The following is a 13,715-nucleotide window of genomic DNA, read 5'->3' as shown; positions in this document are numbered from 1 at the left end:
TTTGTTTGTTTAGTTTTTTGAGACAGGGTCTTGCTGTGTAGTTTAGGCTGCCCCAAATTCACTATGTAGCCCTGGCTGGCTGGTCTCAAATTCATGACAAGCCTTTTGCCTCAGCAGCCTGAGTTCTGGGATTATAGGCATGCAGCACCACACCCAGCTCTAAATTTCTATTCTTTTTATGATTAAGGATGTCTGGCATTTTTAAAAAAATGCTAAGTATAGGCCAGTTATATATCTTTTTAGAAAACATTTTGCCTAAAATTTAGGTTATTACTGCTTAATTATAAAATCATAAAAGTTGTTAAAAAATATAATCTAGATACAAATTCTTCATCATATACATATATTGTGAATATTTTCTCCCAGTCTGTCTTTTTATTTTCTTAACAGCATCCTTTAAAGAGCAAAAGTTTTTTCGCTTTCAAAGTACATTTTACCAATTTTGCTTTTATGGTTCATATTTTCTGTGTTCTAAGAAATATTAATTACCCCAAAGTTTCTGTTATGCAAATATTTTTCTCCTATGTTTCCTTCTAGAATTTGTTCTTTTCACCTTTTACGTTTAGCTCTATGATTCATTTTAAATTAATATTTGTATATACTGTAAGATAAGGCTTGGTGTTCATCCAGCACCTACTGAATGACCTTAGCACTTTTTTTGAAAATCAGTTTAATCATTTATGTGTGGCTCTATTTCTGAACCTTATTCAGTCTTACTTATCCATATGCCTATCCTTATGGCGTTACCACATTGTCTTTTTGCTTTAGCTTTATAGTGAGTCTTGAAATCAGCTTATATAAATCCTCTAATTTTGTTCCTCCTTTTCAGGTTGGTTTGACTATGTATCAGACATCTGTAAAACACGCCACCCAACAACAACAAAATATTCTTCCTTTTCTTTTGTGGGTGTGTGTTCTGGGAATTGAATCTAGGGCCTTCACATTGAATCTGGGCCATCCCCAGTCCTTTTCATTGTTTTAGTTTTGAGACAACATCTTCCTCAGTTGCTCAGACTGGGTTTAGGCTTAAAATCTTCCTGCCTCAGCCTCTAAGAGTGCTGGGATTACAGGCATATACTAGCACAACTAGCTAGCATATATATCCTTTTAAGTCAGCATGGAACATTCTGCAGGATGTTTGTAACAAAATGGAACATTCTGTGTAATGCCATTAAAAAAAACTCAACAAATTAAAAACATATAAAAATTGCACTATGTTCTCTGATGACAGTGAAATGAAATTAGAAGTCAGTAACAGAAATTTAGCAGTCTTATAAATAATGTGGAAACTAACCAACATACTCCTAAATTAATCAATGAGTAAATGAATAACAGTAGATATCAGAAAACACTTTGAGATGAATATAAATGAAAACATATCAGCATTTATTGGAAGCACCTAAGGCAATGTTCAGGAAAATGTATAGCTGTAACTACCTAAATTAAAAAGAAGAATGTCTGCAAATCTGTAACTGTCCACTTTAGAAGTTAGAAAGAGAAGCAAAAACTAAACTTAAAGCAAGCAGAAGGAAGGCAATAAAGATTAGAAAGGAAGTAAATGAAATAGGGAATAGAAAGCAATAGAGAAAAATCATTGAGGTTAAACACTTAGTGGATAGGAGAAGTAATAGCATTTAAATTTGGAAATTCTGATTACAACCTGTATACACAAAAGGGAAACAAACATCGATGACTACCTACTTTATAACACAGATGGTGCAAGGTGGCTGTTCATATTTCTCACTTAATTCTCAAAGAGTATGAGTGAAATGTTATTTATTGATAGGGTAAAAACAGTAGATAAAGCAAGATCAGTGAGAAAAGTGATGAGCTCAATTTTGAGTATCATAAGGAACTTGTTCAGATTTCTGGAGAGTGTTCAAAGAGGCACTTTAGCACAGGAGAAAAAGATCTGGGCTTAAAATGATAAGCTGCTTAAATCCCCAAGGTTGTAGGACTTACTTGGAGAATAAGCCAAGATCTGTTTACTTAAAAACACAGCAGTTTATTTAAAGAAAGCTACATTTGAAGGAGTGATTTAAGTCTGATACGGAATTTTTTTGTCCACATTAGTAAACCTGTAGAGACAAAAAAATAGATTATTTGTTGCATGAGACTGAGGTGGAGGATAGGTAGAATGGAGAGTGACTGCTAAAGTATACAAGATCTTTTTATGTAATGATGAAAATGTTTTACAATTGGTTGTGATGGTAGTTATACCAACTCAGTGAATATACTAAAAATCATTGAATTGTACACTTTATATAGGTGAATTTATGGTGAGTTATATCTCAGCAGTTCTAACAAAAAAACTGCTTTTCATATTTTGATGTATTAATCGTATCCAAGAGTATATACAAGTTAGCCAAATAATATACAGTACCATTTCAACACGAGGTAGATACAAGTATTTCCATATATTTAAAGATAAACTAGATCTTTCATAATAATACATGTATTTTGCTTATAATCTGACTGGAAAGTTATATATCACTGCACATTTCAGAATTCATCAGAAAACATCTAGATGGTACAAGTATTAGGGTAATTGAAGCATATATTGATTTGGAGGGTGAATAGATGTGTGGGCCTCTGGGTTATAGGCTAAATCAAGAAAAAAACAAGATGGTTAGGTAGAGGAGAAAAACCAAAGAGGAAAAAAAAGCAGAAGTATGATATGGAGGTTGGAGAGATGAAAATGTACAGGTGGTTTGAACAGAGTTCTGCAGAGGTGTAACCTAGATAGGGATTGTGTTCTATGAGTAGAAGGTTGTTGATCTTGCTAAGAACAATATCAGTAGAATTTTTGGATGGAAAGAGCTAAATGAGTGGAAATCACCAGGCATGGTGGCACATGCCTGTGTAATCCTAACACTTGGGAGGCTGAGGCAGGAGGATTGCAGTGAGTTCGAGGCCAGCCTGGGCTACATAGCAAGTTCAAGGCCCGCCTGAACTACATAGTGAGACTGTCTCAAACAAAACAAAACAAAGAATTGAAGTCAAAACAATGTTGACTACTTTTTAAAGAATATTGGCTGAAGAGGACAATAGTGAGAAGAAAATGTAGATTGAGGATTTTTTTTAAAATGAAAAACACAAGTATATTCACAATAATGGAAAATAAAGGATAAAAGGTAGGGGACAGTTGATGAGGATATTAGAGTCAGAGCACAGATAGCCACTCCCCTCTTGGAGTATCATTTTGATAGGATGAAAGGATGTTTGAGGATGCAAGTTATTGGGAGTAAGATCGGGGAAGAAATTTGGATGTGCCTGATGGAAGTTGCGGTAGTTACTACTGTCTATTGGTTTCTCTTTTCTCAGTAGGAGGCCTGATCTGCTGAAAAGGAGAGAGATATGGAAAAGGAGGCTTGAGAACTGTAGCTTTTTTGTGTATATCTAACCAAGGAAGCTTGGAAAGATTTCCAAATAGCAAACATTGAGAATGTAATTGAGGTTAGAGACCTAGAATTTGTAATACCCATAATTGAAGTTAAGCAATTCGTTTTTCTGTTGAAGCATTTTTAGAGTGAGAATTTAAACAACCTAGGGTTAACTTTTTGCCAAGATAACCATATAGAAGCAGAAGGGCAGAGGTGTTGAAGTATGAGGACTATTAAGAAGGAAGCAAAACCAGGAAGGGCTTCGTAGATTGGGAGAAAGTCAAGGATCTAAGGGATTAAAGTAATTTTTGTGGGCCTAGGTCAATTGTGAAATTGCCAGTTAACAGGAAATTGTTCAGTGCCTTAAATTGGATCTGTGGAAGTTCTCACGAGTTTTTGTTGCTAGAGATAGGGATACCCCAAATTAGAGAACTGTGTACAGCAATGTCCTCATAGAAAAACCTGCCCATTTCATGTAAAATGTTGAGCATTTTATAGCTTTTGAATGCAATGTGAAACATCCAAAATTCATCCTAGTTGGAATGATGCATCACTAGCTGTTTTTTGATGAAAGGATTATCACAGAATTGAGTCATAGTGAAATTAAAACTTAGAGGGGGAAAAAAAGCTCATCCGTCTGTGCCTGGCCAGCTTCTTGAACTGGACTGTTTGAAGAGTTATTGATGACACCAATATTGATGAAGGATGTTGTTAAGATTTGAATTGGAAAGGAAACTGACCCACTTGACAGTCTTCTTCAGTGAACACCAGGGAGATGGTGATGGGAGAATTAGAATGGGCACAAGATGATATGGTTAGATGGCATAAGTCTTGTCTACAACTGGGGAGAAGCAATATAGAGGTAGATGAAACATTAATCCTGACACAGGTAGAATATGAGAGTATGAGTTGTGTCCATTAACGATGATGAATGAAGCTGGGCACAGTGGCATCCCCTGGTGATCTTGGCTACTTGGGAAGCTAAGGCAGGAGGATCCGAAGTTCGAGGCCAGCCTGGGCAACTTTAACAAGACCCTCTTTCAAAATAAAAAAGGCTGGTATTTTAGGTAATTTCCTTGTTGGTGAGACAAAATACCTGAGACCTGCAACCTTAAAGTAGGAGGGTCTTATTTTGACTCCCGTAGTAGAAATTTGGGTCCTTGCATGCTTGTCTGGCTCCAGGCAAAAGTGGCATGATGAAAGAGTCTGGCAGAGGAAAGCTGCTCATCTTGTGGCAGCCAAGACGTAAAGAATGAAGGTAGAATCTGGGAAAGGAGATAGACCCTTCCAGGTCATGTCCCCTGTGACCCACCTCTTCCCACCAGACCTCACCCCCCATAATCCATTCACCTTCCAAAAGCCCTGCCTATGAGCTCCTGAGGCTTCTTGGGGGATGTCTAGATATAAACTGTAACAGCTGGGGTTGTAGCTCATCAGTAGAACACCTTCTGGGTTCAATTTTCAGTACTGCAACAAACAAAACCCACAGTATCATTTGTCTCAGGCATCCTCTGAAGTATTGTCTGGCTTCATTTTCTGGATAAAAAGAGGTAGAGAGGCCAGTAAGATTCCCAGAATATCATAAAGTTTGTATATGGGAAAATAAGAATTCAAACTCAGGGTGACTCCAGGGCAAATGTTTCTATTTTGTTGTGTAAAGTAATAGTGCACTAACGTAATTTGTCTAATATATACCTATTCAAGGCATGTGGAATAATTTACATTGTTTATAATTATCTTTGAGGAAAGTTATTCAGTAGGATTTTGATGCTTTCTAATGTGATGGTGATTGTTTTGGTATATATTTTGTTTAAGTGTTAACCTAGCAATGGTTTTGTTAGTGTGTGGTTCCTGGCCTTAGCATCAACATCTTTGCCTCAGAGCTGTTGCTCAAAAAACCCTGATAATGAAGCCCAACTCTGTATTTTGATAAGTGGTATTACTCTGCTACAGACTAAAGCATGGGTGTCCAACCTTTATGGCTTGCCAGAGCTGCATTGAGTGAAGAGGCATTGTCTTGGGCTGCATAGAAAATATAGGATATAGTTAATGTATATAAATAACAAAACTTCCTTTTATAATATTTCTAGTATTAGCGATGTTGTATATGTAATTCTAATAATATCATGAGCAAAAAACTTTTTGGTACATTTCAGTGCTTCCTATACCATAGCTTATTGAATTATTTTATAAAATAACACAAACTCAAGTTTTGATAATTTAAGAAAACAACATGTTGCTTTAATAACACACAGGTACATGTAACATCTGAGAAGCAGAGGTTTCCATTCTTCTGACTGTGTGGTGGGTGGAGTGGATGGAGTTAGTATTTGCATTGTGCCCACCCTTACACAGTGATCCTTCATCACCTGAGAAGTGTATGTATGAGTGCCAGTCGAGTTATGAAAAATACCACTAAAAATGACACAATAATGTTTTAAGTTTATGATCTTATGGGGCCAGGCTACTACCTGTCTTAGGTCGCATGTGTATTGTGGGTTGGACATGCCTGGGCTAAAGTGAAAATCTCTAACTCAAAGCAAGTATAATACTGTTTGGGAAGATGAATGAGAGTATGAAACAGATACTGAAGAGGTGTTGAGGTTGTTGTTTTTTTTTAGATTACACTCTGAGTTGAACTCTGATGGAGAATTATTACTATTAGCTTGTCTTTATGTGGCTTCAGTTTGGTATATTGATGCTAGAGGGCACAAATGAGATGGGAGCCAAATGTCAGTGGGTCACAACTGTTATTAACACAAAATGTAATGGCAGTGCATTAAGGGGTTTTTTTTTGGCCTTTAAACAGTATTAAAAATACGTAATTTTACACACAAAATAGGTAACATGGATAACAAATTTGGAAGCAGTAATATTCATGAATCCAGTATCCAATTTAAAAACTAGAAATTATGGACCAGGAATCTAGTTTCTTTTTTATTTTTTTTCCATCATGGAAAATTAGTTGGCCTAGAATCATTTACTAAATAGTCCTTTTCATAATACCAACTCTGTCATGTCAAGTTTCTATATGTTTTTGTTTGAGGGTTCTTATTGGTAAACTTATTTTCCACTTTAATCTGTTTGTTATATATCCATAAAAGAGATTTCTTTTTTACAGCTAAATATAATTAACAGTAGTAACTTAAGATCTGCTTACTATAATTAATTGATAGATCTCTTAATCTATAGGTTTCCTCTTCATTTCTCAAACTGCCTTTTTCCGTGTGTGTGTGTGTGTTGCTTTTTGTTATTATTAGAGAAATGGAGTTGTTTCTCTCTGTTCTCTGTTTACTGTAAATTGGTTGTTGGATATAGAAAGCTTAATCTGTTGATTTATTGAGATATAAGTCACATACCATATAGTTAATTCTCTTAAAGGATACAATCCAGTGGATTTTAGTATATTCATAGAGTTGTGGAACTATCACCACAATTTTAGAATATTTCACCACTACAAAAAGAAACCTTATGTCCTTCAGCAGTCACACCCCACACCCCACCCCTCCTCCTTTACTACATACATCTAAGAAGTCTTTCTGTATGTATAGACTTTGGACCTTCATAGAAATGAAAGTATTTAATGTACTGTATGGTCTCTTGGGACTGGCTTCTTTTACACATTCTTGCATTTTACTAGTTATGTATGAGTACTTCATTTCTTTTTATTACTGTTTTACTGCATGGATATTTTACATTATTAATTGTTCATCAGTTGATGGACATTTGGGTTTTCACCCTTTTGCTATTGTGAATACTGCCACTATAAACACTTGTATATAAATTTTTGTGCAGACACAGATTTTCATATCTCTTGAATGTATACCAGGGGTAGAATTGCTGGATCATATGGTGGGTCAGCTTTCCATCTCTGACAAAATATTTGAGAGAAAAACAACTGAAAAAGGAAAAGTTCATTGTGGTTCACAGTTTCAGAGGTTTTAGTCCATGGTTGGTTGGCTTTGTTTTCTAGGCTTGCAGTGAAATGGAACTTCATGGTTGAAGGGCATGGTGGAACAAAATTGTTCATCTTATGGTGGGCACAAAGTGGGGGTGGCAAGATAAAGTTCCATGCTCATACTCCATCACCCTTTCCCTACAACTAGGGAAATCTCTTGTTTCCATCACCTCCCAATTATGCCTTCAAATTATGAGTCTGTCAGTGGATTAATCCACTAATGAAGTTAGAGCTGTAACGATCCAGTCACCTTCCAAAAGCCCACCTCTGTGTATAGGAACCTTTTGGGGAGCATTTTAGATCCAAACCATAACATAAGGTAATTAAATGTTCAATCTTTGAGGAATTGCCAAACTATTTTCCTGAAGTGCTACACCAGTCCCACCAGTAATATCTTGAGAGTTTCAACTTTACTTTTCTACGTCCTTTTTGAAATTTATTTATTAATTGTCTGTCTGTCTGTCTGGTAATGCTGGGGGTGGAACCCAGGGCCTTTCCCATGCTAAGCATAGGCTCTACCTCTGGGCCCAGTCCTATTAGTTTTAGCCATACTAGTAAAGGTCTCATGGATTTGATGTACATTTCTTTAAAATGTTTACTGGCCATTTATTTATCTTTGGGAAACTTATCTTATTTAGGTTCTTTGGCCAGGTTTTAATGGTGTTACTTACCTTTTTATTAATAGTCATAAGGGTCCATTATAAAGTATATGATACTGAATTCTTTTCACCTTTTCTGTGGATTGGCTTGCTTTTGATTGTCTTGGGTACTATTTACTTTTGATTGTCTTGGGTACTATATACTTCTACCATGAAGTACATAATGTCATTTGCTGTTGTGACATTAGCAATCACTGATGATCATTGCCTAGATTCATTAATTTACTGATGACAGTTGTGAGGTGATGGTATTTAAATTCTGTCATATCTTTTTTATTAGAATTCTGAATTTGAAGCTAGTAGTAGTAGTTAGAAGCATATTAAAGATATTTCCCTGCCTTATTACTGTCATTGCTTTTCAGAAGTCAACTTTGCAATGAATACTCAGTTGGTAAGTTTAATGGGCACAATATCCTTTAGGCTTTTTATTCCAGAGCTGCAAGGGATGATCAAAATTATATGGTGAATGTTTAAAAATTTATTACAGTAAAAAGATAAACTGCTATTAATCCGTCTTAAAATATTCTCACTTCAAGTACATTTGTCCCATCATTTTTTGCTACTTTCTGAAGCAGTTCTGGAAAGCAGACTTGTAAAAAACATTATGGTGGGCCGGGGATTTAGCTCAGTGGTTCTGCCGGTTGCCTCGAAAGCGCAAGGACCCAAGTTCCATCCCCGGTACCAAAAAAAACCCCAAAAAACAAAAGAAAAACCCCAAAAAACCATTATGGTGTGCTCCATCTACCTTATTTACCACATCTAACTCTGTGCAAAAATTCTGGCTCTTCCCAAAAGTCAAAATGGCCATGAAAAGTAAACATTTTGAATTAACTCGGGACATCAAGGCAGGTTTGACAGTGTAACCAAAGACACAAAAAAGGACTTCCAAAACTGCTTCAGCAAGTGGTGAGAATGGTGGGATAAGTGTGTTCAAAGCAAGGGGAAATATTTTGATGGGATTAATGGTAATGTGCCTTTTACTGAATTAAAAAATTTAACATTCATCATATTTTTCTGTCACACCTAATTTTCTAGCTATGTTAGTATTTAAGGGCAGTCTTGTATCCTTGTGCAGTCTAAGAAGCCAAGCAAATCCTAAAAATTGTTTTGTCTTTTACTTTGTTTTCTTTAAATAAAATTTATACGCTTGCTTCAGTTAGCATGCTCAGGAAAACAATCAGTAGCCCAAAGAAGCATAGAATAAATATCTCTGTTGCAGGGGGTTGTTCTTCTTTTATAGTCTTATTGAGTATAATTTATATTCTGTACAATTGACTGAATGTTAGTATACAGTTTGATTTTAGTAAATTTGTAATCATCACCACAGTCCAGTTTTGAATACTTTTGTCATCCCCCTCCCCTGAATTTCCCTTTCATACTTTTTGATATTATTGATTTATTCTCATTTTAGATAGACTCTTTTTTTTTGGTACCGGGGATTGAACTCAAGTCCTTGTGCTTGCGCAGCAGGTGGCAAAACCACTGAGCCAAATCCCCGGCCCTAGATAGAGATTCTTAGCCTGGAGTTAACAGCTTTCTGATGGCCTCAGAACCGCCTGAAATTATATGCCAACAATATACTGTATTTTGGGGGGGTTTTCTTTTCATAAATTTTTTCTTTATTTTTAATATACTCTTCTAAAGTGACCTTTATCAGATTCTTAAATTTAAAAATTTTAAATATCAATTATATAAATGCACTAAAATTTGAGTTTATCTTATTAAAGAGATTCTGAAATTGTTCTTGTGACAAACACTAGAGAGGAAAATTATGGGGGTGTATGCTATTTTAAAAATACTTAAACTATGCTTTATAATTTGCTAATAAAATACAGCCATTTATAAGCAAATAAAATTAATAGAGAATTCTTTTAGTTATTTGTTGCTTTTGGAGGATTTAATTTTTTTTTTCAATTACTTTTTTATTAGTACACATTTGCACTACACAATGTTTACATTCTTTGTGTGGAGTTAGTACATATATTTAATACATCTTAATTCCTTTTTTCATCCCCTTTCTTTCCCCTCCCTCCTCTCTTGCCCCCTCCCATTTGAGAGAGCTCTATCTCCCTACTTCCTATTATCTGTCCTTTATTTTGCTTTTTATTTATAATTTGAGTTTCTCATAAAAGAGGAACTGTGAAATATTTAAGATTGTGTGTCTGATTTATTTCACTTAACATTATGGTCTCAAGATGTATCCATTTTCTTACAAATGATTCATCTTTATGGCAGAGTAGTGCTGTATTGTGTGTAAATACCACATTTTCTTTTTCCATTCATCTGTTGATGGACATAATAGGCTACTTCCAAGATTTAGTTATTGTATTGTGAATTATGCTGCTATAAACATAGTGATCTGATGCTTTTTTTTTTTCAGTACTGGGGATTGAGCACAGGTCCTTCTGCTTTCGGGGAGGCAGCAGAACCACTGAGCTAAACCCCTGGCCCTATCTGATGCTTTTTAAAGATAATTTGTCTTTTTTCCTCTGGCTTCTTTTAGGGTTTCTCTTTTTTCCCTTTGGTGCTGTGCAGTTTTACTATAATATATCAAGGTGTGCATTTATTTTAACTTTGCCTCTTGGAATTTTTTTTTTTTAATCTCTAGCTCATTGCTTTTCATCAGTTGTAGAAAATTGTTAGTTATTATCTCTTCAAACATTGTTTCTGCCCAATTCCTTTTATCTTTTTGGATCAGAAGCATTATTTGTAACTCACTGTATTTCATTTCTCTTCTGTATTATTGTCATCATGCCTCTTATTTTCTAATTTCTTCTGTCTTAAAATTCACACAATCTCTTAAACTATATTAAATGTGCTATTCCATCTTTTTTTAGTTTATGATTTTGTGTTTCAGCGATTATTTTCCATATCTCAAAGTTTTATTTGGTTCTTTTTTATTTTTCATTTTTTGTTTATTTTACTGATCATTTCTGATAATTTATTCTGGCTTATTAATATCTTCAATTTCATTTTTCAATACCTTAAATAGTTGCTATAGTTTTTACATTTTCTGACTTAATTCCAGTATTACTCCAAAAAGGGTGAACTGATAATTTTGTTGTTGCCTTTCATTCTGACTTATGGTTATGATTCTATTTATAATGGCTTATTTTCTTGTGTTTGGTAACTTATTTAACCCTGAGAGACCAATAGAACTGATTTTCTGTAGTAAATATGTGCAATTGTTTCTGTTGAGGAATAGTCCATTTTGGCCATTTTGAGAAGTCTTAAGGTTTAGCTCTCCAGCCTTGCATCTGGGGCAGGGCTTAATTTCCACTCCTAGTATGAAATAGGCAGCCACCCTTATACTTTTCTTTTCACTTATTTACTTTTTATTTCTTCCTCCTTAGGTTTAACTTTACTGACTCCCCTCCCTTTTACTATTTTTATGAGTTTAGGAGTACATTACAAATTTTTTTTGTTACAGCCAGAATTCAGTTGTAATAGAACAGATGACTTAAAGTAATGAGGTCTTCCAGAAGTGACATACACTTTTTTTTTATTAAGAGGATATGTTACTTAAAATATGAGGACTTTTAAAAAAATTAAACACAATACCATCATCATACTCCCCCCACACACACACACTCCAAAACCCTAACAATAATACTTTTAAGCCTACCAATTATCGAATCACTGTTTTCTAGTTGTCTGAAATTATTTTTATACATACACACACACACACACACACAAACACATATATTTTAAGTTTGTTTGGATCAGTGTCTACATAAGGTCTGTTTTAGTCAGGGTTCTTGAGAGAAAATTGATAGTAGATACAGATATATAGAGAGATATATGAGGGGTTTTATTAGGGAAATTGTCTCACTTGATTATGGAGGCCTGTGATAGACTGTTTGTGTACTGGAGAACCATGTAATCCAGTAATATGGCTCATTCTGAAGCCAAAGCCCAAGAGAGGGGACATAGGAGTAGGTGATAGTGCAAGTCCAAAGGCCAGAGAACCTGAAATTACGATTTCCGAGGGCTAGGGAAGAAAGCAAGAACTCGTTCTTTAATTTGCCTTTTTGTTCTATGTGGGCTTCCAGATGCTTGGCTGATACCCACCCACATTGTTAGCAGATCTCTCCATCTCAGCCCACCAACCCAAATGCCAGTGTCTTCTAAAAGTATCCTCACGGACACACCTGGGGCAGTCTAATCATTAGTCAGATAGGGCAAAATGAGGGACTTTAGGTTGCAGCAAAACTGTGCATAATGGGGAGGATAGTAGTTCTTCAAAGAAAACTGGTGCCTATAGGACAGGAGAATGAATCATAGGTGACCAAGCTCCATCTTCCTTCCATCTTTCACAAAATTAACCGAAGAATACCCAGTAAAACAAGAGTTTTGGATTTCTACCTAATTATAGCTTATTTAAAATCTAAAATTGACCCATCCCAAGCCTTAAGTTATTTCTAAAAAATTTTTAAGTCTCAAGTGCTCAAGACCTTAATTATATACTAGCATTACCAATATTTTGATGCTTATGTATTCTTTATTTTTCTTCTTAGACAATGCGAAGACACAGAAATGAAGTGACAGTTGAATTACGAAAGGTAAGGGTGGTACACGATTAAAGAAAACTAATAGAGCTTTCTGATGTTAAAATTCTGTATAACTTGAATTAATGAAAATTCTATGGCAGATTAATGGTCCTCCCTAAAACCACACAGCCTAAAAACATATCTTTAGGTTGTGATGATATATACTCATAGCTTCCTTTTATTGTAGGAGGCACTATGAGAAGTACTTTACCATTATTAAAATCTTCACATCAGATGGAATAAAATGCTTTTTCCTTGATAACTTTCTGTGGGCTATGTGCTAGAGAGGATTCTTTCCCTCTTTCCTATGTAAAAGTTACATATATTGTTAAAGATACTTTAAAAAAAATTAAATCTTAACCAATGGAAGGTTACTGCTGTTAAGACTTCCCCTGCTGGCTTGAACCACTGGCAGTACCTGCATAACTATCCCATTGGGTGGCTTGTAACACCCTATAGAACTGTCCCATGCTGCCCTAGAGGATAGTCATTCATGTACCACTGGTGGTTCAGAGCCACCCAGCAGCGAGACATACAAATTAACAGCCCCATTGTGAATGTGTTAAAATTATTTTCTTCTATTATGTTTTGGAGGACTTTAGAGTTACGTTCATCAGATTATGTTTTCATGTGAACCCATTTTAGTTGAAGCAAATATTTCAATTGCCAATCAATAAAATACACACAATTAGTTCCTGCTTATGTATATACACTTTCTAATAGTAGATTTGGTGGCGGGGGGGTTACTGGGGATCAAACTAAGGACCTCAAGCTTGCCAGGCAGGTGCTGTATTGCTGAGCTAAATCCCCGACCCATCTAATAGTAGATTTGAAACTTATTTTGAACCTTGGTTTTTAGATTAGATTTTTTTTTCCTGATCTAATTCACTCTCAAATTCCTTACTATATTAAATTACCATCTCTGAGCTCTTCAGTTTTAAAGAGAAGGGATGGCTTGATTTTGAAAGTATATACTCTCTTGAGTTGCCAGAATTCAGTAGACCTATTATTTAATAATTATTTAATATGTACTTTGGATCAAAATACTGGCTAGGTTGCTCTTCAAATCTCTAAACTTTGAGTACAGTTCTGTTTGCTAGCAGGACCTTGTAGTGGTGTTCACAAGATCTTCATCAGAAATTTATTTGGTTATTCATACAAACAT

General features: G+C 35.2%; 1 protein-coding gene across 4 annotated transcripts in view; it reads left to right on the top strand.

Moving 5' to 3' along the window:
- Positions 1 to 13,715, top strand: part of Kpna3 (karyopherin subunit alpha 3) — a 58,781-nt gene that overhangs the window by 17,001 nt on the left and 28,065 nt on the right. For 3 of the 4 annotated variants that reach the window (XM_004844152.4, XM_087197353.1, XM_087197351.1), the window contains one exon: positions 12,518 to 12,562. In XM_004844152.4, the coding sequence (XP_004844209.1) occupies positions 12,518 to 12,562 (45 nt within the window). Of the gene's footprint in view, positions 1 to 8,362; positions 8,392 to 12,517; positions 12,563 to 13,715 lie in introns of all 4 variants that reach the window. The other variant, XM_087197352.1, reaches the window with a different exon arrangement.

Source organism: Heterocephalus glaber, unplaced genomic scaffold (genome assembly GCF_053883595.1).
Source record: "Heterocephalus glaber isolate CG9 unplaced genomic scaffold, H.glaber_assembly_v1.0 deba00001666, whole genome shotgun sequence".
Taxonomy (NCBI): Eukaryota; Metazoa; Chordata; class Mammalia; order Rodentia; family Bathyergidae; genus Heterocephalus; species Heterocephalus glaber.
This window is presented reverse-complemented; position numbering and strand designations above follow the sequence as displayed.